At 54.6% G+C, this 24,893-nt stretch overlaps 1 protein-coding gene across 2 annotated transcripts; it reads right to left on the reverse strand.

Annotated features, from left to right (window-relative positions):
* Positions 1–4,338: 4,338 nt before the first annotated feature.
* On the reverse strand, positions 4,339–23,642 carry STX16 (syntaxin 16). 2 transcript variants are annotated; one of them, XM_078879635.1, is made up of 9 exons: positions 22,317–23,642; positions 17,004–17,015; positions 15,831–15,938; positions 15,259–15,399; positions 14,877–15,039; positions 13,977–14,068; positions 12,894–13,037; positions 12,254–12,334; positions 4,339–6,573 (listed from the first exon to the last, which is right to left on the reverse strand). In XM_078879635.1, exons 1-9 carry the CDS (start codon positions 22,395–22,397, stop codon positions 6,469–6,471), a joined length of 927 nt encoding a protein of 308 aa, XP_078735761.1. In that variant the 5' UTR covers positions 22,398–23,642; the 3' UTR covers positions 4,339–6,468. The 2 variants fall into 2 exon arrangements, with proteins under 2 accessions (XP_078735761.1, XP_078735762.1); XM_078879636.1 differs by lacking the exon at positions 17,004–17,015.
* Between the last annotated feature and the right edge of the window lie 1,251 nt (positions 23,643–24,893).

Raw genomic sequence — 24,893 nt, forward strand, 5'->3', positions numbered from 1 at the left:
TGACTTTGTCCCACCTATGAGATGTGGACTCGAGTCATGTGACTTGGACTCGAGTCAGACTCGAGTCATGAATTTGATGACTTGCGACTCGACTTGGACTTGCATAACAATGACTTTGTCCCACCTATGAGATGTGGACTCGAGTCATGTGACTTGGACTCGAGTCAGACTCGAGTCATGAATTTGATGACTTGCGACTCGACTTGGACTTGCATAACAATGACTTTGTCCCACCTATGAGATGTGGACTCGAGTCATGTGACTTGGACTCGAGTCAGACTCGAGTCATGAATTTGATGACTTGCGACTCGACTTGGACTTGCATAACAATGACTTTGTCCCACCTATGAGATGTGGACTCGAGTCATGTGACTTGGACTCGAGTCAGACTCGAGTCATGAATTTGATGACTTGCGACTCGACTTGGACTTGCATAACAATGACTTTGTCCCACCTATGAGATGTGGACTCGAGTCATGTGACTTGGACTCGAGTCAGACTCGAGTCATGAATTTGATGACTTGCGACTCGACTTGGACTTGCATAACAATGACTTTGTCCCACCTATGAGATGTGGACTCGAGTCATGTGACTTGGACTCGAGTCAGACTCGAGTCATGAATTTGATGACTTGCGACTCGACTTGGACTTGCATAACAATGACTTTGTCCCACCTATGAGATGTGGACTCGAGTCATGTGACTTGGACTCGAGTCAGACTCGAGTCATGAATTTGATGACTTGCGACTCGACTTGGACTTGCATAACAATGACTTTGTCCCACCTATGAGATGTGGACTCGAGTCATGTGACTTGGACTCGAGTCAGACTCGAGTCATGAATTTGATGACTTGCGACTCGACTTGGACTTGCATAACAATGACTTTGTCCCACCTATGAGATGTGGACTCGAGTCATGTGACTTGGACTCGAGTCAGACTCGAGTCATGAATTTGATGACTTGCGACTCGACTTGGACTTGCATAACAATGACTTTGTCCCACCTATGAGATGTGGACTCGAGTCATGTGACTTGGACTCGAGTCAGACTCGAGTCATGAATTTGATGACTTGCGACTCGACTTGGACTTGCATAACAATGACTTTGTCCCACCTCTGAGATGTGGACTCGAGTCATGTGACTTGGACTCGAGTCAGACTCGAGTCATGAATTTGATGACTTGCGACTCGACTTGGACTTGCATAACAATGACTTTGTCCCACCTATGAGATGTGGACTCGAGTCATGTGACTTGGACTCGAGTCAGACTCGAGTCATGAATTTGATGACTTGCGACTCGACTTGGACTTGCATAACAATGACTTTGTCCCACCTATGAGATGTGGACTCGAGTCATGTGACTTGGACTCGAGTCAGACTCGAGTCATGAATTTGATGACTTGCGACTCGACTTGGACTTGCATAACAATGACTTTGTCCCACCTATGAGATGTGGACTCGAGTCATGTGACTTGGACTCGAGTCAGACTCGAGTCATGAATTTGATGACTTGCGACTCGACTTGGACTTGCATAACAATGACTTTGTCCCACCTATGAGATGTGGACTCGAGTCATGTGACTTGGACTCGAGTCAGACTCGAGTCATGAATTTGATGACTTGCGACTCGACTTGGACTTGCATAACAATGACTTTGTCCCACCTATGAGATGTGGACTCGAGTCATGTGACTTGGACTCGAGTCAGACTCGAGTCATGAATTTGATGACTTGCGACTCGACTTGGACTTGCATAACAATGACTTTGTCCCACCTATGAGATGTGGACTCGAGTCATGTGACTTGGACTCGAGTCAGACTCGAGTCATGAATTTGATGACTTGCGACTCGACTTGGACTTGCATAACAATGACTTTGTCCCACCTATGAGATGTGGACTCGAGTCATGTGACTTGGACTCGAGTCAGACTCGAGTCATGAATTTGATGACTTGCGACTCGACTTGGACTTGCATAACAATGACTTTGTCCCACCTATGAGATGTGGACTCGAGTCATGTGACTTGGACTCGAGTCAGACTCGAGTCATGAATTTGATGACTTGCGACTCGACTTGGACTTGCATAACAATGACTTTGTCCCACCTCTGAGATGTGGACTCGAGTCATGTGACTTGGACTCGAGTCAGACTCGAGTCATGAATTTGATGACTTGCGACTCGACTTGGACTTGCATAACAATGACTTTGTCCCACCTATGAGATGTGGACTCGAGTCATGTGACTTGGACTCGAGTCATGAATTTGATGACTTGCGACTCGACTTGGACTTGCATAACAATGACTTTGTCCCACCTATGAGATGTGGACTCGAGTCATGTGACTTGGACTCGAGTCAGACTCGAGTCATGAATTTGATGACTTGCGACTCGACTTGGACTTGCATAACAATGACTTTGTCCCACCTATGAGATGTGGACTCGAGTCATGTGACTTGGACTCGAGTCAGACTCGAGTCATGAATTTGATGACTTGCGACTCGACTTGGACTTGCATAACAATGACTTTGTCCCACCTATGAGATGTGGACTCGAGTCATGTGACTTGGACTCGAGTCAGACTCGAGTCATGAATTTGATGACTTGCGACTCGACTTGCATAACAATGACTTTGTCCCACCTCTGAGATGTGGACTCGAGTCATGTGACTTGGACTCGAGTCAGACTCGAGTCATGAATTTGATGACTTGCGACTCGACTTGCATAACAATGACTTTGTCCCACCTCTGAGATGTGGACTCGAGTCATGTGACTTGGACTCGAGTCAGACTCGAGTCATGAATTTGATGACTTGCGACTCGACTTGCATAACAATGACTTTGTCCCACCTCTGAGATGTGGACTCGAGTCATGTGACTTGGACTCGAGTCAGACTCGAGTCATGAATTTGATGACTTGCGACTCGACTTGCATAACAATGACTTTGTCCCACCTATGGTAATTGGCCATGATCCATTACGTTATTGCAAGCTTCGGCGCCACTTCCTGGAGTCGTGGAGTTCTTCCATTGCAAGTCCGGTACATTTCATGAAAGTGCATTTTAAAATGTTTTTAAATATATATTACTTATTTTTTCAGAAGCCACCAGGCACCACGCACAAACGACAGCCACCAACTAAGTGGCGGCTTTGCCGTCGTGTGGAAATGCACGACAGTCAAATCCTCTGAAACGCGTGATGTTGATTCGATTCCCAACGTGGAGGGGGGGGGGGTAAACCGGAGGATCTGAAGAAAAATTCACGCGACCACGGGGAGAGGGAGAGAGACACGCTAACTCCAAATGTACAGCAGGCGTCAGGGTCGGGATCGAACCCACGACCTCCTGCATGCCAGGCGAGGGAGTGAACATCTCACCTCCTGAAACATGAAGCTCCGTCTTTCCCATGTTAGTCTATGGGCATTCCGTTTTCTCCATGTTAGTCTATGGGCATTCCGTTTTCTCCATGTTAGTCTATGGGCATTCCGTTTTGCCCATGTTAGTCTATGGGCACTCCGCTTTGCCCATGTTCACCTTTCTACATCAGCTCAAGCCTCCTGTAACTCACGTGGCTTGTGGCCACCCCCACTCTGAACCCCCGCCCCTCTCCCCCGTCGCCGCCCACTGCGAAAACAGACGCCGTTCCTCCGTGCAGCAGCAACGTGGAAGCTCCCGTTTATCCCTTCCTCTGCCATCCTCTTACTCTCATTTCCCATTCTTCCTCCCCTCTCTTCCCGTTCCTCTCTCTCTTCACCCATGCGTTGCTACACCCTTGACTCGAACGTCCCTTCCCGCGTTGTCGCCACGGGTACAAGATTTCTGGACTTCTTGGTTCTTTCGGTAAAGTCACGTAGAAGAGAACTAATAAAATAATAAAAATAAAATATAATAAAATACAATTCTCACGACGTTTCGGCCACAACACAAGCAGCCGTCCTCAGGTGAAGACAGAGCTGTCTGAAAGTCTGAAAGACAGCTCTGAAAGACAGCTGTCTTCACCTGAGGACGGCTGCTTGTGTTGTGGCCGAAACGTCGTGAGAATTGTATTTTATGATGTTTTATTTGTATTATTTCTCTTCTACGTGACTATACCGAAAGAACCAAGAAGATGAATCCCTGCAGTCACGAAAGCTTTAAATCGAAAAGACTGCTGGTGTTTTTAAGTCGAGCAATGGCACCGATAATCGGTAGAATTCATTACTTTAGTAAAGCATTACTTTAGTAGTCAATTACTTCAGCCACCGATAACTTGATGGACCATGACACGTGCAACACAACCAAACCAGGACGGACGGACGGGCGGGCGGACACGCCGCGAGAGAGAGCGGGAGCGAGAGAGAGGAGTCGCGACGGAGCGTGCCCGTTTATTAAACCGCAAGCGGCTCACGTGCCAGCCCGTTACAGGGGGCGGATAAATTAGACAAATGATTTGCGGCCCTCCACGCTACGGACACGCGGGTTACGCAACACGATGAGGATTTACAGGCAGCGCCGACAACGACAAGACATTCATCGCACGGCTTATTCCACCGCCGTGGCCCTGGCAGTCATGTGACCCGCCCGACGTCTCGATCCCGACGCCGCAGCGGGGAGATCGGACGCCGCGGGGACTGGGTGGGTGGACGCGATCGAGCAAGCGAGCGGGGGCGAGCGGCGGTTGAGATCGAGCGGCTCGACGCGAGATTAACGAGCGGACGACTCGCTTGATGCGCGAGCCATCGATCGAGTGACAGAGCCACTCTAGCGGAGGCCCGAGCGAGTCGCGCGCAGACGGAGCGACTGGTGTGGAAGGTGAGCGACTCGCAAAGGGCAAGGGGGGGCAGGCGATTAGCTGCGAGTCGCCCTTCCGGTCTTCGTGCGAGCGAGTGAGTGAGCAACTCGCTTGAAGCCCCAAGCGACCTCAATGCGAGTTGCTCGAGTCTCCGCGTGGGTCGCTCGCCAAGACGAGTCGCCCCGTCCACACGTGGGCGAGTGAGCGGGCCAGCAACCCACGGGGGACGAGGGCGACCCTCGCTGTGTGGATGACTCGCATTGGGGGGGCGTGGCCGTACCGTGTCACCGTGTGACCCCACGACCCACCCAGTGGAATGTCAACTTCATGAATTATTTGTTCACGTTAAAGTCACAATTAAAACAAAGCAAAACAACAAGATGCCGTACATCCCCCCCCCCCTCCGAGCCAAAGGATAATTACACACACATCTCTTGTACATCTTTAACTTCCCCCAGATATTCACAAAAATAACCCCTCTTGCCCTAGACACAACAAGCACCACCACATGCATCTCTTGGTTGCCCGTGTATTTGGTTAAAACCTTCGCACCCAATTCGGAACAGAACCCAGCTGCCCCTCTATACCTCCTGCCTCGGTCCCACCACCAGACCCCGTGACCCCACTGGTGATACCGTCAACCACCCACTTTTTTTCCCCACCGGCGCAACAGAGCCGTGCCGAGTTGGCCCTGTACGGCTCAGGAAGTCGAGCCGGGTTGCTTTCTCCACTACAGAAAGCCGCGCCGTGCCGTGCAATGCCAGCGAATCAAAGTTTGGTTCCGGCTTGGCTCGGTGAATATCGAGTGGAAAAAACAACTTGTACCGCGAGGGCAGCATGCTGGCTCGGCTTGGATGTGCCAGTGAAAAAAAAAAACCGGTATAAGAATTCCATTGCCCCTCAAGGCTGAATATCGCTTCGGGAAAGGTCAGACTTGGGGTACTCATTGCCGCCAAACTTCTCGCTCGGACACGGAACAATCGATTCATGGAACAGATCTCCACGTAGATGAATACGCTAACCTAAAGATGTATTCCAGACCCCAACCCCCTTTGCTGAGAAGCGTAAAGGGAGGACAGGGACGGGACCAGATGGAGCAAGAGTCCGCGAACTCTGACCCTGGGCCCTGGTGCCATATCTGGGCCAGAATTGGGCCAATCCTGGGTTGACCAAAACCCAGTGTCCACCACCACCACCACCACCCCCCTCGTTGGGTCAGGGAAACGAGGCATCAGACGACCCGCAAGCTACCGGCACCACGGTCAGACACGGCCCCCACCCCTCTCCCCCTCCTCCCCCCCCCCCCGCGAATCTTTACCCATCTCCCCTCCTCACTCCCTCCTCGTACCCCCGACATGTCCAAACGCCGCGCAAGGTTGCAAGGCTTCCACTCCCCCCCCCCATCCCCTCCATCGGCCGGCCATTATGAACCCGGCGGTGCTTCGGTCGTTCGGAAGTTCGTCGAATTCTGGCGCCTGTCGTGGGCCGGGGGTGCGGAGGGAGGGGGTGGGGTCGGTGGGGGGGCAGGGGGGAGGGAGGGGGCGGGGTCGGTGGGGGGGGGGCGCGAGGGGGGGGGGGTATTGGGAGGCAAGCGCCGACGGGAAATTTACATCCAATAAATAGAGCGATGCTCAGCACGCGTCGCCACGTTGGTGCACGGGGGGGGGGGGCGCGGTGGCCCCGGGGGACGCCGGCCCGCCCCGTTATCTCCCCTTGGTCCCCACCAGGACGAGGATCATGATGACGAGGATCACGAAGAGGAGCAGGATCGCGAGCATCTTCCGGTTCTTCTTTTGGTACGTCTCGGCCTGCAAACGCACACGCGCACACACACACACGCACACAGCCACGTGACGCACACACACACGCGCGCACACACAGGCAGGTGACGCACACACACGCGACACACACAGGCAGGTGACGCACACACACGCGACACACACACATGCACGTGACGCACACACGCGCACCGGTTCGGATATTCGCCACCGATGTCGGTCGTGAGTGGCACATGGAACTCAAGGATTGCCGGGTGCAGAGCGCAGTGCGCTATCCACTGTGCCACTGCTCCCTCCCCCCCAATGCACACGTAAACGCACAGACAGTTTTCAAAATCGTGTGTCTTTATACGCATAGGTGTCAACAGGCAAATTTGCGTAATATACATACACACAAAGACAAAGGCCACCCGTAAAGGCTTTTCAGGTTGGTGAGGCAAGTGCTGTTAGCGAGCACCCATTAAGGCCGGCACGGTGCACGAAGGGAGGGCGGGTGTGGTGTGGCAAACACCAGGCTAGTGCTGATGATGCTCATTTAAGGTTGAGTCGACCTAGGGGAGACCCAGGACAGGCAAGTCTTGAGGCTCCTCTGGGTAAACAAGTGGAATAGTGAAGTTCTTTTTTACGCTTGTTTACCCAGGAAAGCCTCCCCGAGTCTCAAGATTATTTTCTCAGGATGGGCCCTGCCAGGGTTTTGCTGTGGTAGTAATTTTCAGGGAAATGTCAGCGATTGGGATGTTTTGGTTGATACCGGTTGCACTGTGTTGCGTCTGTGTGTGTGTGTTTCGCGATGGGAGGCCGGAGAATCAGAAAGAAACCCATGCAGAATATGGGGGAGAATATACAAAGTTTACATACACTCACTCACACACACTCACACACACTTACTCACTCACACACTTACTCACTTACTCACTCACTCACACACACTCACTCACACTCACACACTCACACACTCACTCACCCACACACTCACTCACCCGCACACTCACTCACACACTCACCCACACACTCACTCACACACCCACCCACACACTCACACACCCACACTGCAGAACAGGAGGAGAACACACAAACTCCACACTTACACACTCACACTCAACACTTACTCACACACACTCACACTGCAGAACGGGGGAGAACACACAAACTCCACACTTACACACACACACTCACACTGCAGAACAGGAGGAGAACACACAAACTCCACACTTACACACTCACACTGCAGAACAGGGGGAGAACACACAAACTCCACACTTACACACTCACACTGCAGAACAGGGGGAGAACACACAAACTCCACACTTACACACTCACACTGCAGAACAGGAGGAGAACACACAAACTCCACACTTACACACACACACTCAACACTGCAGAACAGGGGGAGAACACACAAACTCCACACTTACACACTCAACACTGCAGAACAGGGGGAGAACACACAAACTCCACACTTACACACACACACTCAACACTGCAGAACAGGAGGAGAACACACAAACTCCACACTTACACACTCACACTGCAGAACAGGGGGAGAACACACAAACTCCACACTTACTCACACACACTCAACACTGCAGAACAGGGGGAGAACACACAAACTCCACACTTACTCACACACACTCAACACTACAGAACGGGGGAGAACACACAAACTCCACACTTACTCACACACACTCAACACTACAGAACAGGGGGAGAACACACAAACTCCACACTTACTCACACACACTCACACTACAGAACGGGGGAGAACACACAAACTCCACACTTACACACACACACTCAACACTACAGAACAGGGGGAGAACACACAAACTCCACACTTACTCACACACACTCAACACTACAGAACAGGGGGAGAACACACAAACTCCACACTTACTCACACACACTCAACACTACAGAACGGGGGAGAACACACAAACTCCACACTTACTCACACACACTCAACACTACAGAACAGGGGGAGAACACACAAACTCCACACTTACTCACACACACTCACACTACAGAACGGGGGAGAACACACAAACTCCACACTTACACACACACACTCAACACTACAGAACAGGGGGAGAACACACAAACTCCACACTTACACACACACACTCAACACTACAGAACAGGGGGAGAACACACAAACTCCACACTTACACACACACACTCAACACTGCAGAACAGGGGGAGAACACACAAACTCCACACTTACTCACACACACTCACACTACAGAACAGGGGGAGAACACACAAACTCCACACTTACTCACACACACTCAACACTGCAGAACAGGAGGAGAACACACAAACTCCACACTTACACACACTCACTCACACTACAGAACAGGGGGAGAACACACAAACTCCACACTTACTCACACACACTCACACTACAGAACAGGGGGAGAACACACAAACTCCACACTTACTCACACACACTCAACACTGCAGAACAGGGGGAGAACACACAAACTCCACACTTACACACACTCACTCAACACTACAGAACAGGGGGAGAACACACAAACTCCACACTTACACACACTCACTCACACTACAGAACAGGGGGAGAACACACAAACTCCACACTTACACACACACACTCAACACTACAGAACAGGGGGAGAACACACAAACTCCACACTTACTCACACACACTCAACACTACAGAACAGGGGGAGAACACACAAACTCCACACTTACTCACACACACTCAACACTACAGAACAGGGGGAGAACACACAAACTCCACACTTACACACACACACTCAACACTACAGAACAGGGGGAGAACACACAAACTCCACACTTACACACACACACTCAACACTACAGAACAGGGGGAGAACACACAAACTCCACACTTACACACACACACTACAGAACAGGGGGAGAACACACAAACTCCACACCTACTCACACACACTCACACTGCAGAACAGGAGGAGAACACACAAACTCCACACTCACACACACACACTCAACACTACAGAACAGGGGGAGAACACACAAACTCCACACTTACACACACACACTCAACACTACAGAACAGGGGGAGAACACACAAACTCCACACTTACACACACACACTCAACACTGCAGAACAGGGGGAGAACACACAAACTCCACACTTACACACACACACTCAACACTACAGAACAGGGGGAGAACACACAAACTCCACACTTACTCACACACACTCACACTGCAGAACAGGAGGAGAACACACAAACTCCACACTCACACACACACACTGCAGAACAGGAGGAGAACACACAAACTCCACGCAGAAAGGCACCCGAGTCAGGAATCGAACCCAGGCCCCTTCTGGCTGTGAGGCTCCAGAGTTACCACTGCACCACTTCCCTGCCACCCCATGCACCGCCTCCTCTAAGGTGTCACGCCCCTGTGCTATCAGGACCCTATGCGAGGACCCCTTTGCCAGACCCCTGCCTTTGCCGTCACCCTGCCACATGAATACAACTGCAGAGGTGGGGGGAGGAGGGAGGGGGGTCGCTGTCCAGATGTCACTCAACGCCCACCCCCCCACCTCCCCTCGCACGGGCAGAGGGAGGGGGTCAGGGGCGGTGTCGAACTCGTCATACGCACAGGGCGGAGGTCGCGAGTTCCCGCGGCGCCGTCTAAATCCGCCAGGTGCTGCCCCCCTCCCTCCTCCCCCAGCCACCTCCCCCCCACCACTGCCCTTCCCCTATTGCCGTGAGTGTCGCACACCTGACACACCTGGGACACCTGGCACACCTGTCCTGCGCCCCTCCGTCCCACCACCCCCCCCGCCCACCGGCCCCCCCCCGCCTTCCACAACCTCTCAATTCGCCCACGACACTGCGGTCGCCCTGTCTCACGGCTGTCAGCTGATGCCACGTACCGAGTGTCAGACACGCGGACGCACGGACGCGGGGACGCACAGACACGCGGACGCACAGACACGCGGACGCACAGACACGCGGACGCACAGACACACGGACGCACAGACACGCGGACACACGGACGCACGGACGCACGGACGCACAGACACGCGGACGCACAGACACGCGGACACACAGACACGCGGACGCACAGACACGCAAAGACGAATGCAGAGACCCCCCGTATAGCCTTAACAGACCGTGGGGGCAAGTGCAGTTAGCGAGTTGCACCTATGAAGGGCGGCTCGGCACACGAGGGGGGGTGGGTGGCCAGCACCACGCCCGGCCGCCTTTGGCGATGTTTACACACCGCACCAGGTACTCGTTTAAGGCTGAGTCGACCTAGGGGAGGGCCATGACCGGTTCAGCTAATCGTCACCGGTGTTGGTTGAACTCAGGTTGCCGGGTTCGTAGCGCACTAACCGCTACAGACAACACGGACACGCACAGATGCACAAGCACACTGATACACGGACACATAGACACACACGGAACGCACAGGCACACGGATGCAACAGACGCAAGGATTATAAGACGCACGGACATGTGGACGAGTTTTCTGGTGTCGCGAGCGGGAAAGGTCCCCACGATAAGTACTAATCTGCTTCTGCACTTAATGTGGAAACATTCCAGCCGTCAGATAATCAAGACCTCGGATTGACGCAGATCCTCAGCGGTAGGCCGAGTGGGAAAGTGCTGCCCCCTACTGTGCGTCTACATTGAATGGAAGGCATCTTTCAGAAGGTACAGGGACTCCTCTACTTACGAACATTCGACTCAGGAACTTTCAGAGATACACACAAAGCTGTCCGTATGTCCAGTTGCCTGTTCGGACCGAGAGGCGTAAGTTCAACCACCACGCAATAGATGATGGCGGTGGTGGTGGCATCTACATCTGCAGAACGTGAAGAACCAGCGGCATCTACATCTACAGGAGATTATACGACGTTTAAAGCCCCGTGTTTAGTGTACGTGCCGTACAACGCGTTTGGAGTCGACAGGAGTCAAGTTGAACTTGCGAAACAAATCGACTTGCCAACAGACCTCTGGAACCAGGATCAGGTCAGGGTCAGAGTTGGGGGTTAGAGATAGTATCAGGGTTAGAGTCAGGGTCAGTTCTCAGGTCAAGGTCAGGGTTAGTCTCGGGGTTAGAGTCAGGGTCAGGAACCAGGTCGTGTGTCGGGGTTAGAGTCAGGGTCAGGAACCAGGTCGTGTGTCGAGGTTAGAGTCAGGGTCAGGAACCAGGTCGTGTGTCGGGGTTAGAGTCAGGGTCAGGAACCAGGTCGTGTGTCGGGGTTAGAGTCAGGGTCAGGAACCAGGTCGTGTGTCGGGGTTAGAGTCAGGGTCAGGAACCAGGTCGTGTGTCGGGGTTAGAGTCAGGGTCAGGAACCAGGTCGTGTGTCGGGGTTAGAGTCAGGGTCAGGAACCAGGTCGTGTGTCGGGGTTAGAGTCAGGGTCAGGAACCAGGTCGTGTGTCGGGGTTAGAGTCAGGGTCAGGAACCAGGTCGTGTGTCGGGGTTAGAGTCAGGGTCAGGAACCAGGTCGTGTGTCGAGGTTAGAGTCAGGGTCAGGAACCAGGTCGTGTGTCGGGGTTAGAGTCAGGAACCAGGTCGTGTGTCGGGGTTAGAGTCAGGGTCAGGAACCAGGTCGTGTGTCGGGGTTAGAGTCAGGGTCAGGAACCAGGTCGTGTGTCGGGGTTAGAGTCAGGGTCAGGAACCAGGTCGTGTGTCGGGGTTAGAGTCAGGGTCAGGAACCAGGTCGTGTGTCGGGGTCACCTTCTGCAGCTGCTTGAGCCCCTCCTCCGTCTTGACGCACGACTGCTCCACGTTGTAGTCGATGCGGTCGAGCACCGTGCCCTGGGGGAGAACGGACAACGCCGGCCACGAGTCACTCCTCGTCCACCTCCTCGTCCACCTCCTCGTCCACCTCCTCGTCCACCTCCTCGTCCACCTCCTCGTCCACCTCCTGCTCGGCGGTGATGATGACCACGCTAACGATGAGGACGATGATGTTGTTGACGACGATGATGTTGTTGACGATGATGACGAAGATGACGATAACGGCGATAATGACGAGTACGACGATAACGCCAATGAGGACGATGATGAGCACGGATCGATGATGATAATGATCATGGTGATAACAACGATGATGATGACGACGACGAGGATGACAATGATAACGATGATTACGAGGACGGCAATGACGACGATAACGACGACGATGATAACGATGATGACGATAACGACGACGATGAAGATGATGTTGAAGATGACGACGGCAAAGATTGGTGGCGATAATGACAACGACCACTGCCGTCGCGATGTCGACACCTGTGGTGCGAGTGCCACTCAGTGGTGATGACGGTGGCAACGACGACATCGACGGCGCGATGATGTTGACAATGCGAGTCACCTGCTCCACCACCATGTGCGCGAGGTCGCGGAAGATCTCGTTGAGCTCGGAGATGGACTGCGCAATCTGACGGATCTCGCGCTCTCGCTCCTCCACCATCTCCGTGTTGCCCTCCACCAGCTGCAGCTGCTCCTCAGTGAACCACTGAAATCGCACCATGACGACAAACGGGCAACGACGGCGACAAACCACGATCGCACAACAACAACAACAACCACACAACAACCACCGCGGCCGCACGGCAACCACTGCAGCCGCACTAACACATTCCTGCGGAGGGAGCTGGTAGGAACGTTGGGTTGCTGGGTCAATGGCCAGGGTCAACGGCGGCGTGGTGTATTCCGCAAATATGCCGACTGTGAGGGCGGGCACAAGCCGGCGTGAGTAGGTTAAACGTTGAGTTTTATAAGGGCACCACGGGGTGACCAGCCCCTCCCCACCCAGCCCCACCCCTCGCATCCCCCACCCAGCCCCACCCTCCCCACCCAGCCCATCCCCATCCTCCCCTCCCCACCCAGCCCCTCCCCAGCCTCCCCTCCCCACCCAGCCCCACCCAGCCCCTCCCCACCCTCCCCTCCCCACTCAGCCCCACCCAGCCCCTCCCCACTCTCCCCTCCCCACTCAGCCCCACCCTCCCCACCCAGCCCCTCCCTGCACGACGGATGGACACAATAATCCCCTGTGGGCTGGTGTAACCAGGAGGTTCCTACCAGTATAACCATTGAAATTGCACAACCACACACACGCACAACGCACCATCGCGACCACACACACGCACAACGCACCATCGCGACCACACCACAGCAACACGACAACTGTCGCTCTCAGCAACCGCACACACGCACAACGCGCCATCGCAACCACACACACGCACAACGCACCATCGCGACCACACCACAGCAACACGACAACTGCCGCTCTCAGCAACGGCCAGAGCCGCACACAACCGCACCGCAACGACCACCACGTAGAACGACTCCCTCCCCCCCTCCACCACTCCCCCCACCGAACCACCGCGGGCACCCCGCACGTCCACCACCGCACAGACTGAGCAGCGCACGGGTCGGTGGGCTCCACACTCACGCGGTCGTAGAGGTCGTCGGGTTCCGTCTCCTCCATGAGCGGTCCTCCCGTGCTGAAGAGGACCTGCGAGCGCTCCTCGCGGTTCTTCATTCCTGCGGGGTCAAGGTCACGGTCAGGGTCGGGGGTCAAGGTCGCGGTCAGGGTCGGGGGTCAAAGCCGTGCCAAGGCAGTGGCGACGCTCGTGTCTTGTGGCAAGGAGGGGGGCGGGGGGGGGGCTGGGTTTGAGCCCCGAGCAGGGGCGCCTTTCTGCGTGCGTGTGTTCTCCCCCCTGCTCTGCAGTGTGAGTGGGTGAGTAGGTGGGTGGGTGAGTGGGTGGGTGGGTGGGTGGGGGAGTGGGTGGGTGGGGGAGTGGGTGGGTGGGGGAGTGGGTGGGTGGGTGAGTGGGTGGGTGGGGGAGTGGGTGAGTGAGTGAGTGGGTGGGTGGGTGAGTGGGTGAGTGAGTGGGTGGTTGAGTGGATGTTGTTGTGATCTGCAGTGTGGCGAGTTAGAGTGTGGATAAGTTGGTGTGCGAGTGAGTAGTTGGATAGGTGAGTGAGTGTGCCAATGTTATTGTGACCTGGAGTGTGTGCGAGTGGCCAACACCGGTGACGATTACCTGAACCGGTCCTGGGGCTCCCCTAAGTCGACTCAGCTTAAATGAATACCTAGTGACGATGTGTAAACATCACCCGCCCGCTCACCCACTCACTCACTCACCATCTCACTCGACCACCCACCCACCCAAACGATACTCATCCTGGCCTCTTGCGTTCTCTCACCGGGGCCAGGGACGTTGTCGACTCAAAGCCACCTCGGTGAAACCCGGTAACCGGCAAACAAAAAAAGCGCGTGGCAAGCGTCCCGCACACACCGGGAGGGAGCGTGATGCGGTGGGCCCGGCGTGGGGGCGGCACGACTCACGGCGCAGGTATCCGGACTGCGTGTGGCGAAACGCGGTGGACAGCTCCTGGAGCCCCTGCGCCAGCGAGCTCACCACGTTGGCGAGGATGCGGCGCTCCTGTTCGCCGCGCCCGCGCGCCCGGTTCTGCAGCGCCTGGACGGAGCGCTGGCACCTGTGGAACATCTGGCGTGCGGCACGCGGCAGTCGGGTCCCGTGCCAACGGGGATCATTTACGTGCTCTTAGGTTTTTTTCGGTAAAGTCAGGTAGGCAAAAAATTAAAATTAATAAAAGTAAAATAAAATAAAAATCACGACGTTTCGGGGGCAACACAAGCTGCCGTCTTCAGGTGGAACCGTCACAGCACGCTTGCTGTATCACGTGTATCAAGTGATACACCCCACCTGCGTGGTCTCCTGCGTGGTGATCTCGATGGCGTGCTCCTCCTCGCTCGTGTCGTCCAGCGTGGGCCGGTTCAGGTGCTTGTCGTGCAGCACCGCCAGCTCCTTCATCTTCTGCTTGATCCGTGCCACCTCGTACTGGATCTGCCGGGACCGTCGGCACGGCCGGCCGACTGGTTAACCGCCGTCCCCGGGGGGTATCGCCATCGTCCGCGCGGGAAGAGGACGTGGTCAATGCCGAGCGTGTGCGCGCGTGTCTTTGTCGTGCCGCGGTATGGGGGGCGGTGGTGTAGCGGTTAGCGCTACGCTGCGCTACGAACCCGGCGACCCGAGTTCGATTCCGGCTCATGACCAACGCCGGTGACAATTATCTGTCGTGGGCCTCCCTTAGGTCGACTCAAATGAGTACCTGGTGCGGTATGTAAACTTCGCCACTGGGGAGACAAAGGCGGCCGGGCGTGGTGCTGGCCACCAACCCCCTCGTGTGCCGTGCCGGCCTTCATAGGTGCTCGCTAACAGCACTTGCCCCACCAGTCTGTTACAGGCTACACGGGGAGCCTTTGTCTTTGTCTCACCTCGTCCACGCTGTCCACCCAGTCCGGCGGGAGTGTCTTTGTGACGGCAACGGCTGCCTCGGGGTCCATGCTGAGACCAGACACGAGTGCCATGCGGTCATCCGCCATCTACACACGCACGCACAAACACGCACGTACAAACACGCACGCACATACACAGGTACGCATACACGCATAGACGGGTACACGCGCATGCGCACACCTACGTACACACGCACGCGCATATGTATGCAAGCACACACATACACGCGAACACGCGCGCACAAACGCGTCACACGAGGAGGTGGGTGGCTAGCACCACGCCCGGCCGCCTTTGCCTCCCCTGTGGCGATGTTTACTACGCACCGCACCACGTACTCAATTGAGGCCGAGTCGACCAAGGGGAGGCCCAGGACCGGTTCAGATAATCGTCACTGGTGGTGTTGGCCGTGAGCGGGAATCGCACGTGGGTGGCCGGGTTCGCAGCGAAGCATAGCGCTAACCGCTACACCACCGCTCCCCACAAACACACATTCACAGGAGCAGCGCGTTCCGCATGAGCTATTGATGTTCACATTTTGAATCCGGCAGGCTGCCCTGGTTATCAACACTGCGGCGTGTACAGTGCTCACCATAAAATAGTACGAGCCTTCAGCTTCACTCAAAATCGCAGTAATTAGAAGAATAATTAACGTCCCGTGGCAAGTTTGAGACACTCAAAATCAGACAGCCCCGTGTCGAGATCGGGGAAGGTGAGTTGTGGGTGAGGTGCGAGAGGTGAGCGAGTTAGGAGTATGGTGATTAAGGGAGGGGTGAGCAAGTTAGGGGTACGGTGAGTAAAGGAGGGGTGAGTTCGGGGTGAGCCGAGTGCGAGAGGTGAGCTACATGGACCCACGGGGGAGGTCGTCACATGGATGCGAGAAGTGTCGTCACGGAAACGGCGCGGATGGCACCATCATCGGAATGGGTGTCGCCATGGCAATGTGCTGTCATGGAGACGGGTGATATTGTCATGGAGATGGATGTTGTTGTCGTCATGGAGATGGGTGGCGTCATTTAGATTGGTGGCATTGCCATGGGCACAGGTTGGGCGGCATTGTCACGGAGACGGGTGCTGTCACGGAGACGGTTGACGTTGTCACGGAGACGGAACGAGTGGTGTCGTCATCACGAGGAAGGGACCAGGAGTTCTACCTCGTCCAGCTCCTGAGTGGTACGGTTGCCGGGGCCCCGGGAGGCAGGAGAGGCAGCGGAGCACGGTAACCACGGTTACGGCCGCCAGCACACGGCATGGGGAAACACAAACGCGGCTCAGAGAGACAGAGACAGGGAAGAGACACATCAGGGAGACACAGAGACATCGCACAGAGACAGGCAGTGAGGCACAGGAAAGGCCAGTCAGCAATTACCACTCAAGAGATCAATATACCAAGACACCACGCAGCTCAGAGTGACACACAGATCAGACGCAGACACGGAGATGGATCAGACAGTGACACAGAGACACAGATCAGAGGAGGGGGGGGTGGGGGGTTGTTGTACACACTCGCATGCATCAACATTGTCCAACTCCCCACGCGATGCCTCATTTTGTAAGCCATGCAGTGGTTACCAGCAGTTAACCAGTCTGGTGGTTAACCAGTCCAACGGTTAACCAGTCCAGCAGTTAACCAGTGTGGGAGTTAACCAGTGTGGGGGTTGATCAGTGGAATGGACAGAAACGAAGGTCTCCCTTGCAGTGCACCGGGCCAGGCACGAGCGGCGTAGCGACGTCACCGCCACTCAGTGGCAAAAGCCGGAGGTGGGGGTTGTTGTTGTTTACGCAGTGGATTAGGGGAGGAGGGTGGATACGCTCACGACAAGCGTATTCTGATCGCACTGCAGAACAGGGGGGGGGGGGGGAGAACACAGAAAATCCACACGCAGAAAGCTCCAACCGGTTCCCGCTGGCAGGGGCACTGAGCTCACCGACGTCCACCCCACTCATGCAAGGGAGAGCTGGGTGACTCGTGCAAGGGAGAGCTGGGTGACTCGTGCAAGGGAGAGCTGGGTGACTCGTGCAAGGGTGCCCTCACTACGGACGCACAGCGGTGCCGTCAAAGTGTGCGCGTGCGTGTGCATGAGTGTGTGCGTGCACGAGTGTGTGCGTGCACGAGTGTGTGTACGTGTGGTTGTAAGTGAACACGTGGTTGTGAGTGAACACGTGGTTGTGAGTGAACACGTGGTTGTGAGTGAACACGTGGTTGTGAGTGAACACGTGGTTGTGAGTGACCACGTGGTTGTGAGTGACCACGTGGTTGTAAGTGCACACGTGGCTGTAAGGGAACATGCACACCGCACATCTCACGGGCCGAGACTCGAGGCGGCTTCCACCTTGGCCCTTTCCCCCAGGGTCGGGGACTCCAACTCAGGCCCTGACAACATCGTGGTCGAGGGCATCCTCCCCTCCACCGCCGACTCCCATCAAAGCCAAACCGGTCGGGTCGAGTCAACTCAAAGAATCGGAATCGGGATTCGATTGGCTCGAGTTTTGAATCCACACAACAAAGGTGATGAAAGGTCCAATTGAGAGCCGAGCCGATTTCGGGACCCGAGTTGTTTGTTGATGTAGCCGAGTCGAATTAAAACACCTGGATCACAGGCGCTCTATAAATATAAAGACAAGGTAAGAAAATTCTGAGAATCCCAAAGCGGATCATAGCGGTCGGAAATGAGAGCCGACCAACCAAGGCTCGGGATAAAATAATGCCGGAGGTTGAGACGAGATAAGCCGGCCGACTGCCGAATCAAATCGAGTCGAGTCAAACCAAATCAAGGTGCCGGATGAATGAGAGTCCGGATTAGAAGGAATATGAAACGAGGCCGAAGAGAAAAAAAACCCCGACGAGATTCGAATCGAGAGATTTCGCGAGTCGGGTATGAGATGGGAAAAGGAGTTGAGTTTTTTTTGACACGAAGAAAGGTTTTTGTGCGACAGCCGCCCCCCCGCTTGGGAATCCGGACGCGGCTTCGAGCTTTCGCCACACACTGCTGCTTCGAGTTGGTTTGGTTCGTCAGCGTGTCCAATAAAAAAAAACGAGCCGCGTCAATTTTGACGAGGAGGTCCGAATACCGTCAACCGACGGACAGAGCCGAGGCAAAGCGGCGCGGGGCAGCAGGTCCATCGGGGTCAGATCGAATCAGAGACGCAAGACGAGCTTAAAACGAGACAATTACAGGGGTTCACTCGGTTAACGGTATTAACTGGTACCACGAAAACCATCGTTTGTTGAAATTATCGTGAATAGAATATAGGAAATACAAGCTAAAGGCTTCATTTGTTCCAAGACGATCGAAATTGACATTTTTCACTCAAAATGTATTGTTTTCCTCACTTTCTTGTATTTTATTCACATGAATTTTAGAGGCCATTTTTATTGATCTTAATCACTTTGAAGTAAAAAAACCCACTATGTATTCAAGAGAGCTGTTTCCATAAGCAACGCACCATCAAACATTGAAAAGCTTAGCAGCCAGTTGCTGTCAAGACGCTCATAAAAGGGCATCGCTGATTGGCCGAGGTCTGCCGAGTCCACTTAGGAGCGCTCCAATTGGCCAAAATTGGCGGCCACGTGATATCGTAAACACACGCATCGTTAATCGAAAATGTCTCGTTAATAGAGACAATGGGGACTCTACGGGAGGCGAATTGTTCATTGACGGCATCGTAAACCGAGGAACCAGTTGCACTTGGCGATACTCTCACCTTTCTAGGTCTACGCGGCGTGAAGAAGAACCGCTGCTCGAAACGTCACAAATTGTACAGGGGACTCCTTCACTTACGAACTGGCGATTTGGTCGTAAGTCCAACTTTACTCTCGTCGATTCCAAACGTGTTGTTGCGGCGTGTACACTAAGCACGGGGTAATGGCTTTGAAAGTTTGTATGATCTCCTGTAGATGTAACTGGTTCTTCACATTCCGCAAACGTATGTAATGACATGGTGTCATCTACTGGTTGGAAAAGGGAAGCACGGGTACAGGCACCACTATAAACATCATTCAATCCCGAGATACTCCGGGAACCGGCGAGAAGGTTCCACGAGAGGGCGTGGCCGGAGGCGGAGCCTAGCTGTGCCTGCGGCAATATAAGCGGAGGCGGAGGAGGACTCGTGGTCGGTGTGGGGAGTCTTGGGTCCGCACTGCGTCGCTGCTCGCCGTCATCTCTCTCCGTCGTTCGACCACGTGGCTGATCTCCTGCGAAGTCCCACCATGCACGCCGTCAACCAGCGGTGAGGCCGGGAGTGGGCGGACAGAACCACGCTGTGGGATCGGCCACGCGTAGCCTGTAGGGATACTAATATCTACGTGTGTACTCGGAGAAGGAAGAGGATAAGGTTGGCCTGTGGTTTGCCCGAATGTGAATAAAGAGGAGAGTACCCTGGACACGACGTGTAGCGGAAGTCGCTCATTACACGTAGATGCAACTAGTTCTTCACGTTCTGCAGATGTAGATGCCACTGGTTCTTCACGTTCTGCAGATGTAGATGCCACTGGTTCTTCACGTTTCCCAGACGTAGATGCCACTGGTTCTTCATGTTCTGCAGATGTAGATGCCACTGGCTCTTCATGTTCTGCAGATGTAGATGTCACGGGTTCTTCATGTTCTGCAGATGTAGATGGCACTGGTTCTTCACGTTCCCCAGACGTAGATGCCACTGGTTCTTCATGTTCTGCAGATGTAGATGGCACTGGTTCTTCACATTCCCCAGACGTAGATGCCACTGATTCTTCATATTCTGCAGATGTAGATGCCACTAGTTCTTCATGTTCTGCAGATGTAGATGTCACGGGTACTTCATATTCTGCAGATGTAGATGCCACTGGTTCTTCATGTTTTGCAGATGTAGATGTCATGGGTTCTTCATATTCTGCAGATGTAGATGCCACTGGTTATTCATGTTCTGTAGATGCCACTGGTTCTTCACGTTCTGCAGATGTAGATGGCACTGGTTCACGTTCTGCAGATGTAGATGCCACTAGTTCTTCATGTTTTGCAGATTGAGATGTCACGGGTTCTTTATATTCTGCAGATGTAGATGTCACTGGTACTTCATGTTATGCAGATGTAGATGTCACTGGTTCTTCATATTCTGCAGATGTAGATGCCACTGGTTCTTAATGTTATGCAGATGTAGATGCCACTAGTTCTTCATGTTCTGCAGATGTAGATGCCACTGGTTCTTCATGTTCTGTAGATGCCACTGGTTCTTCATGTTCCGCAGACGTAGATGCCATTGGTTCTTCATGTTCTACAGATGTAGATGCCACTGGTTCTTAATGTTATGCAGATGTAGATGCCACTAGTTCTTCATGTTCTGCAGATGTAGATGCCACTGGTTCTTCATGTTCTGTAGATGCCACTGGTTCTTCATGTTCCGCAGACGTAGATGCCATTGGTTCTTCATGTTCTACAGATGTAGATGCCACTGGTTCTTCATGTTCTGTAGATGCCACTGGTTCTTCATGTTCCGCAGACGTGAATGGTAATTCCCTTTGGTGTTCGTGTATCCTCTCAACTCTCTTGAAAAACTCGGTCCGAACAGGCAACTGGACATACGGACAGGTTTGTTCATATCTCTGAAAGTTCGTAAGTCGAACGCTCGTAAGTAGAGGAGTCCCTGTATATTATTTCGTTTTCAAGGCCACGGAAACACACACACGGTTTTCACTGTGACGAATGTGTCGAGTTTTACTCGAGGCAGATAAGAGGGATACCACAACTACAAACAAAACCCCGACACCGCTCGAGAGAAGCCGACTCGAGTCTCCTCCACGCCGCCGTGGTTCGCGAGAGTCGTCCCCCATTGGAGGTGTGAGTCCACCACTGGGATAATGAGTCCACCACTAGGGGAGTCAGTCCACCACTGCGGCAATGAGTCCACCACTGGAGGTGTGAGTCCACCACTAGGGGAGTCAGTCCACCACTGGAGGTGTGAGTCCACCACTGGGGCAATGAGTCCACCACTGGGGCAATGAGTCCACCACTGGGGCAATGAGTCCCCCAGTGGGGCAATGAGTCCACCACTGGGGAAATGAGTCCCCCAGTGGGGAAATGAGTCAACCAGTGGGGAAATGAGTCCACCAGTGGGGAAATGAGTCCCCCAGTGGGGCAATGAGTCCACCAGTGGGGGAGTGATCCCACAACCGGGGGATGGCGAGTCCGCAACTGGGGGTGTGGGCAGGGGAATTGTCCCACACTGAGGGAGAGTGAGTCCACAACTTGGGGGGGGGGGGTCCCACAATGGGGGAGTGAGTCAACTGGGGAGGGTCCCCCTCCCCCACTGAGGGAGTGTCAGATCCCCCAGTGGGGGGGGGGAGGTAGGGGGGTAGTAGTTCGTGAGTCTGCAACTGGCGGGACGGGGCGACTCACCGAGGCGCGGCGTCGCGCCGCGGCCGGGGATGAGAAGGAGGTGGTGGAGGTGTTGTTGGTGGTGTTGTTGGTGGTGGTGGTGGTGGTGCTACTCACTTGCTCGGCCAGCACGTGTCTCGTGTGCATCGCGTTATTCCGCATCAGCACGAAAGCCTCGGTTAGACTCCGGGTCGCCATGGCGAGCGCGGGGTTCGGGAATCAAAGGGAGGGAGAAGACAACTTCGCGGGTGGCGGGTGGCGAGGAGGACTGGGCCGTGGGAACTCGAGGACGGAGAGAGACTGGGACCAGCTAAGGACTGAGATCAACGACTATGGGACCTGGTGGGGGGTAACCTGGGGAGTGGGGACCAGTAACCGAGATCTCGAACCCCAATGAGCCGTGGACTGCGAATTCGCGCTCAATATCTCCCTGGTCGAGGACTGTCAGTTCGGCACAAAGACTTTAGAGACTAGAAACTGGGTCCTGGTGCTGAACCCCCGGGTCATAGGGAGCCCTGGGGGACCTGGAAACAGCCCTAGGAGCCTGATCCCCTTTGCGTCGGGGGGGTGTGGGGGGTCTTAGAATCCCGGTCTTGGGGTCCTACTCCTGGAGACTTTAAGATGAGAATCCTGGGGGGCGGGGGGGGGGTCCTGATTCCGGGCACCTAAGGTTCCTTGACCCTTGACCTGGACCAAGGGTCCTAATGAGTGGGGTTCTAATTCTGGGGTCGAAGGTCTTAGAATCCCGGCCCTGGGGGAATCCCTGTCGCGGGGGACGGGGGCCTGATTCTGGGGGTCCTATGGGATCCTGGGGGTTCTTGGTAAGTCCTAATCCTGGGGTCGAAGGGGTCCGATTGACTGGGGGGGGAGGGGGGGGGGGTCCTGATTCCGGGCACCTAAGGTTCCTTGACCCTTGACCTGGACCAAGGGTCCTAATGAATGGGGTTCTAATTCTGGGGTCGAAGGTCTTAGGTCTTAGAATCCCGGCCCTGGGGGAATCCCTGTCGCGGGGGACGGGGGCCTGATTCTGGGGGTCCTATGGGATCCTGGGGGGTCTTGGTAAGTCCTAATCCTGGGGTCGAAGGGGTCCGATTGACTGAGGGGTAGGAGGGGGTAGGGGGGGGGGTCCACCCCGCACTGACCAGCGTGGTGAGGTATAGTCCCCTGCGTGTTCCGGGAGCAAGATCGATTCTTTCCGAGAGATTCCTGATCACCCTGCGATCTTGAGGGTCCTGGGGGTCCCGGTCCTAGTCCGCCCCCCCCCCCCTCGGTCTGCCGATCCTAGCCGCTTGTACCCCCGATCCTAGCCCCTTGTACCCCCGATCCTGTGAGGGGGGACCCCGCTCCGGTCTCTCTCCCGTCAGCTCACCCGGTGCTTGAGGCTGGGGGGTGGGGGGATGTCCCGCGCGCGTTACATTTCGTAGTCCGCACAGGCGCCTCGGTCGGCGTGGGAAGCGCCACCCCCGCCACCCCCGGCCACCCCCATGAAGGTCACGTGCGCGGCTGCGGTCCAATCGCAGCGAGGCATCGGGTGGCGCTCGCGTCGCCTATCCGCGCTGGGAAATCTGGGAAGGGCGATGTCTCGTGACGTCACGCGACCGAGTGTGTGTGTGTGGAACGTTTATTGACTCTGTGACGTCATCGCGCCCGTGTGTAACTTTTTTTGTCTCGGTGACGTCACGCGACTGTGTGTGTGGAATGTTTATTAACTCGGTGACGTAATCGCGCCCGTGTGTAACTTTTTTGTCTCGGTGACGTCACGCGACTGTATGTGTGTATGGAACGTTTCCTGACTCGGTGACGTCATCGCGTCCGTGTGTAACTTTTTTGTCTCGGTGACGTCACGCGACTGTGTGTGGAACGTTTTTGTCTCAGTGACGTCATCGCGCCCGTGTGTGAAACGTTTTGTCTTGATGACGTCATCGCTACCGTGTGTGAAACGTTTTTCGTCTCGGTGACGTAATCGCGCCCGTGAAACGTTTTTGTCTTGGTGACGTCAACGCGTCTTGCGTGGAACGTATTTTGTCTCGGTGACGTCACAGCACCCGTGCAACGTTTTTTGTCTCGGTTGACGTCACCGCGGTGCACGCGATGGCTTCGTGACGTCACCGCGGTGCGGTTGCGTAATCACGCGACGGATTTTTGTTTGAATCGATTGGTCGGTGTGGGACCACCAAACCAGCCTCCGTCTCTGGTCGTCGAGTTAATGAAAACAAGCATCTGTCAGTTTAAGGGGCCGTCCATAAATGACGTCACGCGATTTTGGACGATTTTGACCCCCCCCCCCCGTCGTCACAAAAAGTCAGACCCCCCCCCCCTCAAATATGACGTCACAAAGCTCTGCCCCCCCCCCCCCCAAAATATATAAAACATGCTTCAAATCGCTTTAAACTATTGCCATTCTAGTGCGTATTTAATGTGGCGCTGCCCTCTGATGTTGTAGAATAAAACATTTATTAAAAATGCTGCAACTCAATTTTTTAACTCAGCCAAAAGCCCCCTTCATATCCGCATCTCCAGACTCCAGTGTTTCCTCCTCCCACTCCCAGCCCCGCCCACCCCCCTCGATCTCTCCTCCCTGGCTCCTCCCCCGTCTCTTACCTATATAACCTCTTGTTACAGCAGCTCTTTTGCCCACTTCAGCAATTGTTTCTTGCTGTGGTTGTCCCACCTGATGATGGACGCTTGTGTTGC

The sequence above is a fragment of the Lampetra fluviatilis genome, chromosome 54 (assembly GCF_964198595.1).
Source record: "Lampetra fluviatilis chromosome 54, kcLamFluv1.1, whole genome shotgun sequence".
NCBI lineage: Eukaryota > Metazoa > Chordata > Hyperoartia > Petromyzontiformes > Petromyzontidae > Lampetra > Lampetra fluviatilis.